Consider the following 18,578-nt stretch of genomic DNA (forward strand, 5'->3'; position numbering starts at 1 on the left):
AAATGGGCTTAACTAGATGCCACATGAAATCTGAGCCCAGATACCAAGGTTGAGAGGCCAGCGGGACTAATGTCCATGCCCAGAGGCTCAGGAGGGTGAGATTTTCTACTTTTCTATTGTTGTAGGTTATTAACTATAATAGAATAGAATATATGTGTGATTACATACGATATATGATAGACATAATTTCTAGAGCTGTTTGGAGAAGGGGAATGTTTTCATTTGGAGAAGAGAGGGGATATGGGGGGGTCCCAAGCTCAGAAACTTATATGAAGAAACTGGATACCTAGGTATGGTGGTAAAAATTATAATTTCTTCTGCTTTCTTTCATTAAAGAAATATTTATGATACTTATTTTTGTTATGAAGCATAGAGCAGAAGCATTTGAAGAAAGATTCAAAGGTGCTGTTATAAGCTCATTGCTGTCCGTAAGGGAAGTTCGGTGCAGTTGCCACGTCACCTTCCTCGTCTTCATGATAAGAGTCATAGCATCATGGCTGGACATGTACAGTTTCATACCTTTGTATTGGAAGGATCAGAAAAGGAACCACATTTTTAAGTCAGAATTACTTAGTTGCTAGGAAAGAAAATGCCTTCACTTATCTCACACATAGGAAGTTTATGAAAGGGATTTAGGGACATTTCATGTGATATGTAACCTGCCTTTAGGGGAACTGCAGCAGAAACAGGTGCAGTGGGTTAGACTGAGTTCCTCTCTCCTTCTCTCTCTCTGTCTCTCAGGCCACGTGTTCTTTGTACTATGACGTTTCCCAGAGCTTCTGTTTCTCAAAGAAAATCACACTTCTCTGTTTATCCTTGTCCATAAAGGGAAAATGACCTCCTAACCCTGACTAGACATAGACTTTCAAGGGCCCTCTCTCCCTGAATGTAATTTCTGCATTTCTTGTTCAAAGAACTTCTTGTTCATATGAGAACTGGCAATTTGTATTTCTTTTTCTTATTTTTATTGAATTTATTGGAATCACACTGGTTAACAAAATTATAAAGGTTTCAGGTGCGTAATTTCCCAACACATCATCTATACACTGTATTGTGTGCTCACCGCAGTTAAGTCTCCTCCCACCACCATTTATCCCCCTATACTTTCGTCTATATATTGATATCATCGATATATCTATATCATATATCTCTATCTCTATCTCTTTCTCTATACCTTTTCCATTACAGTTTTGTTCCTCTGCCTATATTATCTATCTTGAGAATTATCATCAACACAGTATACTTACTTGATGGAATTATTTAGTGGAATTCTCAAGTGAAGTTGCATAACATCTTCCTCCCTTTGCGTTTCAGGGCCAACCTTCCTTAACCTATTTCTGTTAAAAAAGGAAGCCATTAGGTTGAAACCTGGATGTATCATCAACCTCTTATTTATTTATTTGCTTGTTTGTTTGTTTATTCATTCACTTTTTCATACTAGTGAGAATGGATTTTATTGAAACTTCCATACAATTTCCCTGGAACTTCTTATGACAAAAACATTTCAAATTTCTGAAATAATTCCTTAGTTTTTGAGCAACTAAGAATAAAAATAAAAAATCAACAACAGATACAATATTGGCTCATTTAACACCATAACAGTGTTCTAGGGATCTTTGAAAGGGAGCTGAGAATCAAATTGTGTTTGACTTAAAACACACTAAATCCACCTCTATCAAAGGCAAGGATCCTGAGATACTACGTCTTGGCCTTCGCATGCAAGGCTGGAGTGCTGCTTTTAGAGAACAGTGATAGTCCCACTGCGGGAGGGGGTCGTGTAAAGCTCTGACAGTCCTGAGTCAGTTACCGGAAGTTGTCCCTTTGGGACTTACCTATCTTCTTCAGTCATCACTTCTTTATGAACTTTATCCCATTTACTTGCTGAATGGAAACTGAGCACTAACTCAAGTAGAGTTGCGTAACATCTCCCTCCACTTGTATTTCAGGGTCCACCTTCCTTAATTAACCTCTTTCTGTCTCACACACGTATAGTGAGTCAACAAATTCTGTTCATTGTAATAAAGACTTTTCTTCTATATTTTTTACTTTCTTGCTGGTACTGTCTTAGTTCAGATTCTCATCACCTTTTTCCTGAAGTATTACGTAGCCTCCTGTAGTTCCTGTGGTTTATGTTATCTTACATTTTAACATATACTGTACATTATTCTCTGTTACTTTTCTTAAATATATTTAGTAAACAATATAAATTAGTTGATAAGAGCCTGAATTTATAAGTGAATGAAGCATGTGAAACGAGGAAAGAAATGTGTTTTTGAATTGCTCTAAGAGTTTCTGTTAGAAATGAACAATAATAGCCCCTCCTCATTGGAGTGCATTAAAGTATAGCTTTTAGGTAAAAGAGCATATAACTCATTCAACCCAGTGAATTCAGGAGACATTTATAAAATCAAAAGAACCAATAAACAAGCTAAACCTATTCTCTGAGGATACAGTTTTTTAAAAATGTCATTGTCTACCTGCCAGTTTTGCAAAGTGAAATAAAAACTGGAACCTTTTAAGAAAGACTGCTAAGTGCCTGGGCTCTCATGTGGAGTGCAAGTGCTTATCTTTTACAAAAGGAATTGAATAGCAAGAGAGACTCCTTAACAATTATAAAATATTTTTATTTTTCATCCTCATTTCTGATAATTTTGAAAGAAACCCCTTTCTGAATTACTTTATTTGGTTTTCAGTACTTAAAAACATTGGGTCAGATTCTTAAATTTGGGGTACTATTAGGGAAAATGGGAATATGGAGCTATACCCTAGATTCCTGACATTGCGAATGAATGCTTGATAAATTGATAAATTATCAGTATAACTTTAATTGATACTATTGATGGTGGAAAATTTTTTTAGTGGAGAAACATGATCCAGGCTGACTTGTGAAATCCAGGGACATATTTCTTTAGAGGATTTATCCATTTAATGATCCCCTAGAGAAAATTACTAAAATATTATCCCCAAAAGCATTAGATATTTTGAACAAATTTAGTGAACAAAATTTGATACTTTGAATTCCAGCTTTGTTCTGTAAGTTGTATTGACCCACTCATTTTAATGCCATTAGCAGAACTACATGGCATACGTTCATTTGCATAATTGTATTAGCCAAATTATTAATGAAAAGATTAATAACAGGCTCATAATTGATGTATCTAAGACTCTGCTTGGTGTTCTGGACGAGATGACATAAACACTGTACTTGGCTTACTAAATTTTCATACCCATGCAGCTTTCCAAAATGCATTTATGCATTTGATCTCAAAGGGTCCCCGCTAAAATTTTTTAGACATGTTAATGGCTCACTGGATTATATTGGTTACAAAACACCAGCCTTCAATGAAGATGGGTATGTTTTTTAATATGTTTTCTAAATATTATATTTATAAACTTCCACAAGTGAAAATTTATTTGAAATTAATCTTTAGGCCATTAAATGTATTTTCTTTTAGGAATAGATTTATGAGTGAAGTAAGATTCTTTTATTAGAATAAAAGACAACTTCACTCATATATAACTGAACTGAATTCTAATGTATATTCATATAGTCACTCAAGTAATAAATATATTCTAGGCAGTTTTCTAGTGCAAAAGAATACGAGGTCTGTCCAGAAGGTATCCAGCCATGTACTATGAAAAATAGAGACATTTATTGAAGAAGATACAAGATACAAGACACATTGTACACAGGACAAGGACACTTCAGTCCCCTTCAAAGTAGGCACCTTGGGACCTCACACAGTCTCCCAATCACCATCAGCTGTGCCATCGTATTTTCCTGACTCTCATCAATGGTCTAAAGTCTCTTTACTTTCAAAGCTGATTTTAGTTTTGGAAAAAGCCAGAAGTTAAAGGGCACCCAATCTAGGCTGCAGTGGGGCTGAGTCACCTGGGTGATTTGATATTTCACCAAAAAACTCCGAACAAGATGTGATGCAGGAACAGGCACACTGTCCTGACGAAGCTGCTAATTACCAGGTGCCCATAACTGTGGCCTTCCAAATCATCTGAATAATTTCCATGGAGGAATGTTCAAGCTTAATACAAATTTGATGTAGATTCATTGCTCTACTCGCTTAGTCATTTTGAATGCAACAGTCACACAGAACACATGCTCGCTCAATGCATATACTGCCCCCACTGGCTAGTACAGTGAAGTTGTCATTGTTTGCATGTGCGCATTCCTGTCTACTCTCCATGGCTGCCAGGTTACATTGATGTCATGCAAAACATTCTTGTTGTATTAACAATGGCTGGACTTTTTCTGGACTGATCCTATAGCAAATATGTTTCATGTCCTGAAACAGCTTACATTTTTGAAGTTGGGTAGGTGGAGTGGGCAAATTTATTCAATAGAAATAAATGGGATACTACTTGGCCAAAAAGAAACCATTTGTGACAGCATGGATGAAACTGGAGAGTATTATGCCAAGTGAAATAAGCCAGTCAGAGCAAGACAAGTACCATATTATTTCACTCATATGTGGAATCTAATAAACAAAATAAAGTAACAAACAAAATAGAAACAGACATAGATATAGTGAACAGACTGATAGCTGTCAGAGGAGAGAGGTGTTGGAGGACTGGGTGACAAAGGTGAAGGGATTAAGGAAAAAAATCCCACAAAACCTCACAGACACAGACAACAGTTTGGTGATTCACAGAGGGAAAGTGGGGGTGGGGAGAGGTAGAATGGGATAAAGGGTGGAGAAATGGGGATGGAAGGAGACTTGACTTGGGTGATGAACACAATACAATATACAGATGCTCTATTATAAAATTGTATGCCTGAAACCTATATAATTAAAAAAATAAATAAATGCAGATTAATGGTTAAGTTAACTTACTTTTTTATAGCACTGAGGGAGAGTTACTGATGAAGCCCATTAACTAGGAGCTGAGATTTCTCTCAACCAGGCAGCATGATTTTGCACCAGTTCTCACCCTAGGTATACTTATAAAAGGGAAGGAGGGAGCTATTGTAAATCTAAGGGAAAGGCATTCTAAGAAAAAGGAACAGCAGTGCAAAGTCCTTGACTCAGGAAAAAGATTGGAATACTGGTGTGACTGAAAGATAGCTACTGTACAGAGAATATTGTGAATATTGAGAGGAGTGGAATAAAATAGTTTAGAAAAGTTCACAGGATTCAGATGGAGAGGTGGAGATTTGTAGGCCATGGTTAAAAAAGGTCGGATTTTTTTTTCATGGATTTCACTTGAGAATGATGTAATCTTATTTATACAGTTAAAAAATGACTGGCAGTTGAAGTGGAGAATGGGGTAAGGAGTTAAGGAGACTGTTGGAGGAAGTCACTGAGAGGCTGAGAGCACTGGTTGACCCATGAACTGGACCCAGGCAATCAGAGTTCCTCTCCCATTCCCCCAGCCCATCCTTAAAATGTGCATTCTGCCCACATAGCCTGAGCCATTTTGAGAACACAGCCTTGAGAGAATAACGTGTTGTTAGACCATCTGGACTGAATATATGACCGAACCCCATTAATGCCTCTGTATAAACCTTAAAGATTCTTGAGGGCAGAGATAGCAATCTGCTTGTTTTTCTGCTGCCCAGGATAAGCCTACCGTGTAAGATCCCCTGCTTGTTAAAACTGTCACCTACCAATCTGGAGTAGCCTGCCTCTTTCTTCGGTTTCTACTTACCTTTTGTGTAAGGGGAGCCGTTTCAGATTCCACCCAGGGTTGGGAACCGACCGAGACCAGTTATAAGGTCGCTGTAATTTGGCGAGGTGAGCACTTAGTAAAGATAGCCTTTGAGGTGGTAAGAAGTGATCAGATTTCAAATACATTTTGGTGATATGTTTGTTGATCAGTTGGATGGCAGATGTAAAGATAAGAGAGGTGAGAATGACTACTAGGTTAATGGTGAGAGCACCTGCATAAATGGTAATGTAGTTTTGTGCAGTGGGTACATTGGGAAGTGGGGGAGAGAAGTGATAGAAGTGAGTACAGTGAAATCAGTGCTTGGGACAAATTTATATTGTTTGAGACCTCAATAGAATCCACATGGAGATACTGATTGGGCCATGTCTGGGAACCGTCAGTTTATAGAGTTCCAACTAAGTTATCTAATAAAAGTATTGTATAAATGGAAAAGAGAAGAGGATAGAGCCTTGGGGGAACTTCAACATTTAGAAATTTGGTAGAGAATTAGCCAAAATTATCACCTTAAAAGGCTGGTCAGGCCATGTCACTTTCAAGTGCAAACTCTCCAGTGACTTCCCTGCACACCTAGGATGGAATTCACAGTCTCTCGTGGGCCTTACTTCCCTCCTCTGCTTCCATTCTCGTTTTTGCTCACTCCCCACTAGACCCTCTGGCTCTCCTGCTTTTCCCCAAATACATACCCTCAGTATATTCTTGTCTCAGGACATTTGTTGTTGCTTTTCTCCTCCCTGGAATGCTTTTATCCCAAATAGTCACATGGTTCTCTCCCTCACATTGTTCAGATTTCTACCAAAGTGTTACTGAGAGGCCTTGCCCGATTGCCTAGTATCCTCTCATGCCTTCCCAGTAATAACTTTCTTTTTCTTTGCATGTTTTCTGGTCCTTCATAGATGATGAGAGCTACCCTTATAAGCGTATTCAAGCTAAAGAATTTATGACTGATCCTCTCTAAGTGGATTATGTTCCCATTCGCATTTTCTATTTGGCCTCGTAGATCTGCCTTAGGCTTTGAGACAGATAGGGACAAGGCCTGAGGTATGTTTGATGACGGCGTCTGCCGCACTTACTCGGTTGTATTAGGTAAGATTGTTTGTATGTATAACTGGCCCTTACTCAGAACTTAGTATTTACTAATGATATTGTTTGATAGTTGTTATAATTAACATTATTCTTTAATAATGCTGTATTTCATATTATTGAATAATAGTAGTTAGTAAGTTTTTTAGTTATTTGGCCTATTGATTTTCTCACCATATTTACTAGTAGTGAGAATATTTACTTATTTTCTGTTAGCATGTTGTATTTCTCATTTCTTTACTGATGAGTGCTAGTATTCTGTAAAAGTGATATGCCTCCGTAAGGTAAATATAGTCTATACATTTGTTATATTTTTGAATTGTATAGTTGATTTTTAAATTTATATGTCATATGGTTTGCAAGTGTTAAGTATATATGTTGTGGATAATTTTTTTAATTAGTTAATTTATATCAGTGTCCATACTCATTGTTGAAAGCTTACTTTTTATTCGACTGCCTTATTTGCTGCTTTCATTTGGACACTTAGCAAGCAAAAAGTATTTAGAAAATTAACAAGTGCTGAGGAAAAAGAAAGGAATAAATTTAGCTTTAGGAAATAATTTTGAAATTGTATTTATAATTTAACTACTGATGTCTGGGTTTAGTCCTTTTTTTAATCTCTTGAAGATAAGATTAGCATTTGTGGTTTGTAGGTCAATCCATTAAAAAGACAAATTCTTGTTAAAATGTGACAAGTTATTTCTACTAAAATACTGAATCCAGTTGTTTCATATTAAGATTGCCTTATTCCCCAAACAACATGTAGATGTGCTAACAACCGTTAAGATAGTAGGAATGATTACTGAAGCAAAGAAACACTTTGTTTGATTAGCAGATTGAATTATTGCCATATTCATGCATAGTGCATAATATAACAAAGTCACACTTTGATCTTTATAGTTGATATGATTAGTATGAATTAATTAAATACAAAAGAAGGCAGCAATATTAGCAAAGAGTTCCAACATAAAAGAGTAGTAGATAATGTCAACAATAAAATTTCACAAGTAATACAAACTTTCAGCCCAATGTTTTCTCACTTGGTTAAATATCGTAAATGCAAGAAATTTTGTGTTGTTCTTGTTCTTGTTCTCTTGTTCTTACTGGCATAGAGTGAATGTGTTTAGATGAAGTATAATGAATACAAGGTAGAAGCAATTAATAGAGGCAAATCATGAGTCTATCTCATCAAGAAATTGAATGATTAACTTCTGAGCAGTTGACTGCACCCAATTACTCTGCTATAGTAAAACTTCAGCTATCAATAGTGTAGTTAATGTCTTTTAACTTAAATTATTTATTAATTAGAGATATTGTTTTTCAGATGCTCATTGATCACTTTATAAAACAAGAAAGACATTTAAAGGTTATCTTTGTAGTCCTTTTAGGAGAAAAACGCCTTGCTGTTGAATAAGTAGGAAATTGTTAATGATGATGCTAATGATAAACTGCATGCATTAATTAGCTCTGTAATAGTATAGAAATCAGTAATTTCACTTAGCATTAATGCCGCCTGGTTTATTATACCATGGTTTGAAAAACTCATTCTTTTGCACATATATGTTTGTATGTATACTAGTTAACATGTAAGGTAAGCTGGTTTATAAGACACATTTGGATTTTATAATGACACTCAAAATGAGCATTTGTATTGACCATGAGTATGAAGTGGTTTTGGAAAAGAAGTATATTATTTTATTCAGATAATTATAGTATCCTCAGTACTGGCATCTAGTGGCAAGTAACAAATTTTAAGTATATAGTAATGTTGCATTAACCCTAGGAGGTAGGGAGAAGAAGAGAGGAATAGATTTCTTAGATGCTTACCATGTTCCAAACATCTGTTCTAAGTGCTTTGCATATATTATTTTATTTATTTTTATTTTATTTAGTCTTTCCAACAATCAAACGTATAGGTATTATTTATTTTGTTTATTTTATAGAGTAAGATACTGAGGCATAGAGACATTAGTAAATAGCCAGAATATAAACACTCTTACTACATTATAGACTCTCATAATTCTCACTGTTGAGGTGTATGTTATATGGCTTTGCTACATAAGCAAATAAATATATGTATGTATGTAAAAGACCTTTTAAAAAAAAACCTTTACTTGATTGATTTTAGAGAGAGAGAAGTCAGCAGGGGGTGGGAGGGGTGTTGAGAGAGAGAGAGAAACACCGATATGAGATAGAAACATGGACCACTTGCTTCCTGGATGTGATCCTACCTACCAGGGATTGAACCTGAAAACTAGGTATGTGCCCTGACTAGGAATTAAACCTGCAGCCTTTTTTCTGATGTATGGGATGATGCTCTGATCCACTGGGCCATCCTACCAGAGCTGTGAAAGATCTTTTAAAAAAGAATATATAGGAATCATTAAAACTGGTAACTACCAAGCAAGCAAGAAAAACCAACAAACAAAACCAATTTATTTGTTGCAAAGTATATTACCTTTTAATATGTGAGGAATTATTAAAGCACATAGCCTTAATGTCATTTTTAAATATTATATAAAATGTAAATCGATGGACTTGACCAGTAAAAATTGGTAAAAAAGAAATAATAAAGTAATAATTTTGAAGAAATTAGAATATTTTACTTGTTTATACAGTTATGCAGTTAAAGTAGATATTCCCCTGAATATTAACAAGAAAGACAAGAGAAACATAAATGTGTTTATATAATAATCAGCTGGAATCTGATGGTATATCAAGGCTTCCATGGATTTTTAGCTGTGTTATGCTAGTACTTAAACTAGATTATATTGTTATTGGAATAATCCAAACATTCCTGATTTGCTTATGTGCTTTTTTTTCCCTACCTATGCAATGCAAAATTATGTTATTGTTATAATGCCTTGTATTGCTGTGCTCTACGCCTTTTTCTTATCTCCTACACTTCTCGCTGCTAGGTGGTTTTAATACCAGCACGTTGGATTCAGGGTAGTATCTGGATACTTTTAAAGAGTGGTAAAATGCATCCTATATATAATAACAATATGGTTTATGTACATTTAAACAAATTGATAAACTAAGTTCTATCTGTGTATTATTTAGATTATAAAGTAAAATTTAACTCAATTAACAAATATTTGTTGATCTCACGGTCAGTTTGGGGAAAGCCCAAGAGCTAACATGATTGAATACATTAAAGCACTTCTGAGCTGCTATCACTCTAGTCTAGATTGGGTCTATGTTCGTGTTTGAGTTGTGGAAAGGAGCCTGGATTTATTGCTGGACATACTATTATGACCTTATTATAATGACTTATAAACTAGGAAGAATACACCATAGCTAAAAGCAGTAAATCAGTTCATGTTATGTAAAACTAGCTTTGATTTATATATTTATCTAACTAAAGACCAAAATGTCTAAAAATATCCATTATATGACACTAATTAGATTACCAATATTGTATAAAATGCGTAGGAAATGTGAACCATTGAGATGACTAAAGGATGGATTCAGTAGAACTTTTCAACACAAGATGTAGTTGACAAATGTTGCATGTTGATTTATGTTTTTTGAGTAGTAAATCTGTTGCTCTATAGGGAATACACAAGTAGAGACGGGCATAAAACAACTACATAAATGCCATGAATACTTAGGGGCAAAGTGTGCAATAACTGTGGAGATAGTACATGTAGGTTCACGCCATATCTTTTTGTTGCACATTTTATTCATTTTATTATTTTAATTTATTTTGTCCAGCAATGATGATACCTGTTCAGTGTTTAGCAGTGTTTGCTAATATGTGTCTTCCCTAATATGGATAATATGCTCAAGACTTCTGTTTTGTTTTCTTGGGTAATTACAGCACAGAATAACTTTTACTGAGACCTGTTATTCCATTGGCCAAAACCATTTAATCATGGTATGTGCAGCTGACCATGAATATCAGTATCCCTAGAAAAGAATTCTAGAAGCTGCCATGTGTGTTTTTTGCTGCTCACTCAGAAAAGCAATGATATATTCCAAATCTTTAGTATTCAGCCCTACCTATACACCATGAGACTTAGAGAAATTTAGGTTTGTTTAGAAAACCCAGAAACATATTTGTAAAGTCTGTTTTGAAATTGGAAAATACATGTTATTGTTAAAAATATTTAAAGTAAATATGTGAAGGCTTTACCTTAAGTACTTTTTATGTATTTGAAAGCAAAATTACAGGTGATTTGTGACTTTATGAAGGTGTTGTCATTCTGTCAGTCATCACGTTCCAAATGAGACTTATTTTCTGTCTCTCACTCCCTCTCACCACTCTACCCTTCCCCCACGGCCAGATATAGTCCACACAATCCTGTCACTTTTCTGTGCACTGTTGCCTACCTTCTTCTACAACTTCAGTTTGGACCTCAACACTTCGCTTCTTATTAACTGCTATAGCCTTCTGATTGATTTGGCTTCCAGAGTCTCTTCTGCAAACGGGTACCTAAAATTTTCAGAATGCTTCTGATTAACCTAACGCAAATTTTTTTTTTTCCCCCGGTCTGGTCAAGAGGGCTTTCCATAGTCGTGGCTTTTCATCTCCATTTCTACCTTTTAATTTAGACCCACTCTTTTGTCATCATCTCTTTTGAGTTTCTGCTTATTACTCTGATTTGTCCTCTAGGACTAGAATGTCCAGCTTCCTTCTCTCCATGATCTCATTCCTGCCTGGTTCTCTAGGGTTACTGCCTTTGGGAAAATATGCCCCTGACTCTCATGGGCCTTAGAGCGCCCTTCCTTCACTTCATTACTTTTTTTCAGTAAATCACATCGTTTTACTTTTGCGGCTTGTTAGGCATTTTAAAATTGTATTTAGTAAAACCTGAAAAAGAGATTTTGTCTACTGTCATTTCTCCACCCATCTCTGCTAAGGGCTTCCCCTGGGCAGTTCACTGCACAAATTGAGGGAGATCTCCCACGTTTTCTTTTAGGACAGATTGGAATTACATATGGGCTCAACTAGAAAGTGCCTCTGCCTAAAACACCTCCATATTTCCTGCCTCAAATATCCAGATGATGTCGGAGCCCTTATTTGATTAGCATGTAAAGTTGCATTGTATTTATGATATTTAAATTCTTAGGCAGCATATCATCTAGAATCAGAACATCTGGGTTAGTCCCGACTTTGCTATTTACCAACTGCTTAAAACATGCAAAAGTGAGCCCCTCGATGATTAGTGTCTTTTTATGTGAGGTGAAACATTCATAACAGACCTCACATGTTGCAAGGTTATTCTGAGTCTTGAAAGCAAAAGTCAACATTAATGAACTTTATAAGGTTTTATATTTAACCCGCTTGCAGGCACGTAATGTATGCTGATACCCACTCATGCAATAACTCACTGAGCACTCCAACTAACTCTGTGAGGGGGATAAATCCATTTTAGAGATGAGGAAACTGGAGAGCAATTAAGTCCACAGTCACAGGTAGTAGTGGTGGTACTGGAATAGGCAGGTGGTGCGTGGCTCCTGACCCTGGTCATACAGACAGTGCCCCACTTGACCTGTTGGTCAGTGGCTCTGGCTTTGTCAGCTGCCGCCGTTCTGTGCTTTCACAGTTCGCTGCCTCAGCCAAAAGCTTCGTGGTTTCAGAGACATCCAGAGGCAAGCCAGTTGTGAATTCAATTCCTGGAATTTTTTCCATTTTCATTTTGACTTAAAAAAGAAAAATAAAATAAACAAATATTTAAACACTCATTATAACAATCCTGCTCTGTGATTAAAAGGATAAAACACTGCAAACTTAGGGGAAAATCACATTGCTAAAATTAATACATATCGCGCTTATATTATTTAATATTGGAAGTTAATTCAGTTTTTCAGCAATGAAAACAATACAAATATGATGTACAAAATATGTAGTGTAAAGACCATCTGGGAACTCATGAGCTTTAATCCTTTTATCTATTTTAGGACTTTCTGGGACAAGTGTTTTGTACATTGGGGGAGATTGTTGGTTCACAGGGAAGTCGCCTGGAAAAGCCGATAGTGTAAGTATTTTTTAATTCAGACCATGAAATATTAACTCTCATTTTTATTTTTGCAGTTTGGGATTGATGAATGCATGGTTGTAAACCAACAATGGGTTTTGAAATCTTATTTTCCTTCCAAAAATAATTTTGACATGTTTGTAAAAGATAATATATATTTCAGCTGTCTTAGGCCATGCTCCAAAATGTTCACAAAATGAAATGAGCACATTTAAACAAAGAAATGTGTTGTTTTCCTTTTGGTTGTACTATTAAGTCTTAGAGATTTAGTACTTTCGAAAGGGATTTTACCCCTTAGGGCCAGGGACTATATGTAGCACCATCTTTTACACCATATGTTTAATAAATGCATTTTTAGTGGCTAAGGTTTTAATGATTTTTATTACAAAATTGGTTTGCAGTGAAGGCAGTAAGTCTGTAAATGGTAAGAGAAGGCTACCAGTAACTGTGGATTGTTTCTTCCACCTTCACCTTCAATCACTGGGATTGTGTTTCTTTTTTATTTTTGTTAGTTGCATGGGATAATCATATTTTCTTCAGTTTCAAATAAGGCAGAAAACAAACTCTAGATGTTTTTCCTAATACTTCATCTTTCCTGTACTCTTCTTTCTCCTCTTGCTAATCTGATGATATGGATCCACTTAACTGTTTATAAAAGTCAAAACATCAATCTGTTGCCTCTCGCACACCCCCACCACAGACCCGGCCCGCAATTTAGGCTTGTGCCTGGACCAGGAATCAAATCTGCAACCTATTGGTTTGCAGATGATGCCTAGTCCACTGAGCCACACCAATCAGGGCAATGAATTCTAACTTCTTTTATTTAATTTGATTTTTTGGAAAATAATTATTAAATGTTAGTTTGAAAACTTTTGGATATCAAGTATCTTAAACGTTCATTTCATGCGTAATTTGTTTTCACATAATTATAGGATTTGGAAGATTAGATATATTTTGTTCACTTTAATAAGTTAGTAATAAGTTATTTGTAAAGCAACTAGGCATAAATATTTTATTAAGTGCATATATTTGTATTTTTTTAATGAATATAGTTCTTGTTGTGTTCTTTAATCTAGTCACTCAGGCCCATGAAGGTTCATGAAAGATCACTAAATATACCTTTTTGGTTTGGCTGAGAAAAAAATCAATAATATATACAGTGCCAACTTAAAGATGTCTTTAATATTCTTTGAGAGAAAACAAAAGCAGTTAAAAATAGAATTTTTGTTTCAGAGCAACAGTATAGAGATTTTTATGGAACCTGTACTCATATTTTCAAATTGATAATTTTATTTGAAAGTTTTATCTGACATTTTCTCCATAAAAGGAAATCATAACTCTTATTTTAGAAAACTCTTAAATTGCATAGAATTTTTTCACAGTTGAAAATCATTGTTACATTAGTCTTGAAACATGTTAAAAAATTGATATATTGTTTGCAATATGTGGTAAATAGAATATAGGCTGGGCAGAAGTAAGTTTACAATTGTGAGTACATGAAACACAGAGTTAATAAAGATATTGTAGTAAGCATAACCTACATGTCTTTTTCTATACGAACAACTGTAATCCTACTTTTGCTCGCCCATGTATTGTGTAAGATGTGACTCTTGTTCAGCTAACTCAACATTCTCCACTAGATAAGACTAAGAAAGACAAATTCATACTAAGATACCTAGAGTAGTGATTGGCAGAATATGCTAAGGTTGGGAGTTTTTGCTGACATTTGAGTCATGATCATTTTACATAATCAGAAAAGATGAGATGCCCTTTGGATGTTTCTTAGCTCCTGCTGAGGATGCGGTGGCATAAATGAGGCAGAGCCTTAGAAACCTGCTCAGATAAAATGGAGGTATTGCAACTACACACTTCATGTCATCTGAGGGTATTTTGTAATTCACAAGTGTTTATATCTATCTTATTGAAAAAAGTACAATAGATTAAATTGATTGACTTTTAAAAACTATGTGCCACCAATCTTATATTCAGCCTTTGATCTTAACTGGGAAATCATCTCAGGCAAATAGACATTCTATTGTAAAAGGGTTTAAACCTGGGTTTATTGTTTGAGCAGTGGGAGATTTAAAATTTTGTCTAAGTGTAGCTAGGTAAATATCAGTATTAAATGGGTAATAAAATACAAGGCTTCAGTGTAGGAAAGTGACTGACTACAAAAGAAGCAAAGAACAAAATCCAAAGAATTGCAGAATGGTACCCTACTGCATGAGGAATTAAATAAGCTACTTGAGATAAACAGAATATGAGAGAGGGAATTCAAATGGGAGATTGATCAAAAATAGACAGTAAAAAGGAATATAATTAGCTTTCTTGTGGAAGGGTATTTTGGATTTATTAATCAAAGGATCTGGTAATAAACTCATGCACTCTTACCTGAGCAGTTACTGCAACCCAGTTGGTTGGGAAAAGAATGTTTTTTGTAGTCACTCACCCTCTTGTTTGAGAAAATATTGACTTTTATTAAAAAAACCTAGCTATGAGAGAGGCATGTTTCTAGAGGAAACGAAGAGTGGATTGAAGAAGCAAGTCCACTAACATGAGCATGCTGTCTTGGGTACTTGGGAGATCAAGTGCTTAAGAAAAGATGTAACTTCTATTCAAATGGCATTTTACACCCTTACCTCAATGTCAATGAATAGCAATCAAAACCATTCATACTTTTTGTTTGAAATGCTGTTGTCATGGAGGCGTTATCTTCCCACAACGTCAAAGTAGCCCTTTAAAACAGCTGGTCCACTCCATAGATGCTTTCAGATTCCACCCCCATGGCTGCTGACCCCTGCTCTTAGTGACATCTTTGTCTATGGGCTTGAGTTTTTTAGTCAATCTGATGAATAGATAGGAGGGAGAGATGGGGAGGTTGGAAGGTTTGGAAAATTTCGGTAGAAAAGAATTAGCTTTGGAAGAAAGGAGGGAGCCAGTGAGAATATTGGAAATAATACAAGGTCAGGGAAGTTTTCTTCTTTTACAGGAAGTGTTAGGACAAACACAGCTTCTAGAGTCCATGATTTATCACATAATATATAAAAACTGTGGAACATGTGAAAATATGGAAGAAATGATGAAGTTCACATTAAAGAAATAATATGTATTTAACATGTTGCTCTTGCATTTCTATCTTATAGTCCCTTTTCCCTGTCAGCCTTCTGCCCCATGCAAAGATGATATTGTAGTATGGGCACTAAGTATTTTACTGTTTATCACTGTCTGTTCCCCATGGCTGGAGATAGAAGTAGGATTTGTACACTCTCCTGTTGTAGCCATTGCTTTTGGAGCTTTTATGTTGTGAAGAGTTTAGGGGATTTCCTCTGTTGGGGTGAGTTTAGGCTTCAGAACTGCAGCACAGGACACCTCCTGAGGCAGGTAATCCACCTGCAATTAACAAAATGGACTCATCTGGAACTTTAAGAGTCTTCCTGTGTCCCGAATGTTTTTTATCTAAATAGCATTATCCAAATGATTTAGTGCTTATTTACTAATTTGTTTTAGATTAGAGATTTATTTTCCAATTAGTTTCCCATTTGTATTCTAAATTATTCATAATATTCCCTTGTTTTCTTCCCTTTAAATGGCCTAGTTTAAATTATTTTCTGTTAAGGTATTCAGAATAATTTCTTCTGGGTTCTTAATTGCAATTGTCTTATAATATCTTCTCAGAAGTTGCCTTTTTAAAGTGATAACTATAAAATGCACAGAGTTAAAGTAGGCATACTAGAGGTTTAAATTATTTATTTTTTTATTGTTGTTCAATTACAGTTGTCCCCATTACCCCCATTACTCTTCCCGTCCCTACCCACTCCTACTTCCAACATTTGGTCCCCTCCACCCCGCCATTGTCTTTGTCCATGGGCCCCTTATACGTGTTCCTTGACAGCCCCTTCCCCTTCTTTCCCGCATTATCCTCCTCCCCCTACTTCTCGTCACTGTCAGTTTGTTCTTTATTTCCATGTTCCCGGTTCTATTTTTCTTGCTTATTTCTTTTGTTGATTAGGTTCCACCTATAGATGAGATCATATGGTATTTGTCTTTCACCCCCTGGCGTATTTCACTAGCATAATGCTCTGTGCTCTGTTCCATCTGCTCTCATGAAAGGTAGGGGTTCCTTCTTTCTTTCTGCTTCATAATATTCTATTGTGTAAATATACCATAGTTTTTTGATCAGCCTATTTAGTGATGGGCACCTAGGCTGTTTCCAGCACTTGGCTATTGTAAATTGCACTGCTATGAACATCAGGGTGCATAGCTTCTTTTGAATTGGTGTTTCAGGATTCTTAGGGTATAATCCCAGCAGTGGAATTGCCGGGTCAAAAGGCAGTTCCATTTTTAGTTTTTTGAGGAAATTCCATACTGTTTTCCACAGTGGCTGCATCAGTCTGCATTCCCACCAACAGTGCACTAGGGTTCCCTTTCCTCCACAACCTCGCCAGCTCCTGTTGTTTGTTGATTTGTTTATGATGACCACTCTGACCAGTGTGAGGTAGTATCTCATTGGGTCTTAATTTGTACCTATCTGATAGCTAGTGATGCTGAACATCCTTTCATGTGTCTCTGGGCCCTGCGTATGTCCTTCTTATAGAAGTGTCTGTTCAGGTCCTTTGCTCATTTTTTAATTGGATTGTTTGTCTTCTTGGAGTGGAATCGTATCAGTTCTTTATATATTTTGGAGATGAAACTGTAGTCCAAGGTATCATTTGCAAATATATTTTTCCATATGGCTGGTTCCCTTTTCATCTTGCTGATGTTTTCTTTAGCCGTGCAGAAGCTTTTTAATTTGTTGAAGTCCCATTTGTTTATTCTTTCCTTTATGTCCCTTGCTCTAGGGGACATATCAGTGAAAATATTGCTGTGTAGAATATCTGAAATTTTTTGCCTATGTTCTCCTCTAGGACTTTTATGGTGTCATGATTTATATTTAAGCTTTTTATCCACCTGGAGTTTATTTTTGTGTATGGTGTAAGTTGGTGGTCAAGTTTCATTTTTCTGCATGTAGCTGTCCAGATCTCCCAACACCTTTTATTGAAGAGGCTATTTTTACTCCATTTTATGCTCCTACTCCCTTTGTGAAATCTTAATTGACCATATTTATTCTTAGTCAAGTCTTTGAGAATTAAGTTATGTTTATTACAAAGGAAAATAGTTTCTTGTACATAGCCATATGCTCTATTAAATAATTAGAATTAGAATTTAAACTCATCTCTTCATTTTCTGTGCTTCAGAAAACCTAGAGCTTTGTGTTATTATTGTCACTTTTAAAAACAGATCTCATTTTTTAGTAAAATAAAAATTATTTTTTAAATCTTGTAGAAACTTATGTGAAGTTTTTGAAATTGATGTTCACAAATTTTTAATTTACTTTTTAATAGCAGCTCAATTTTTTACAATTTCCAGCAGTCTGTTCTGCTGGATTCAAGTTTTAAGCAAACACATTTCTCATATCTTAATTCCATCTTACATTTTGGTCTTTTCCCTGAACCTTCTGAAAACGAGTCTCGTGCTGCTTAATTTGTCTGCAGTGTTCACTGTGTCTTCCTATGACTCATCGGCCCTTCTCTTTAGATCGTCACATTATGATTTGGCATTATGCCCACTGAGCAGTGTGTCTTCTCATGCTGTGAGACTGTATCCAATTTTCTGCGTGATGCTGTTAGAGTCATACTTCTATCTTTAGGGTTCTCAGTGATGGATTCAGAAAGTCTTCCAAAATGCTGGAATCAGCACCAGTTTAAGTAGATTGCCATTTTCTACTGTAGGAAAATAGCATTTATTATGTTCATCAAGTAACAGAATTGTTTGTTCCTGTTACTCTCTTCC

The 18,578-nt window shown here is 35.7% G+C and overlaps 1 protein-coding gene across 1 annotated transcript in view; it reads left to right on the forward strand.

Moving 5' to 3' along the window:
• The window catches only part of CPNE8 (copine 8), a 177,437-nt gene that overhangs the window by 50,416 nt on the left and 108,443 nt on the right, over positions 1-18,578 (forward strand). Inside the window, exon 6 of the mRNA XM_054591256.1 lies at positions 12,673-12,749. Coding sequence (XP_054447231.1) covers positions 12,673-12,749 — 77 coding nt within the window. The remainder of the gene's footprint in view (positions 1-12,672; positions 12,750-18,578) is intronic.

Source organism: Pteronotus mesoamericanus, unplaced genomic scaffold (genome assembly GCF_021234165.1).
Source record: "Pteronotus mesoamericanus isolate MK-2021 breed Mesoamerican mustached bat unplaced genomic scaffold, CSHL_Meso_final scaffold_21, whole genome shotgun sequence".
Classification (NCBI taxonomy): Eukaryota; Metazoa; Chordata; class Mammalia; order Chiroptera; family Mormoopidae; genus Pteronotus; species Pteronotus mesoamericanus.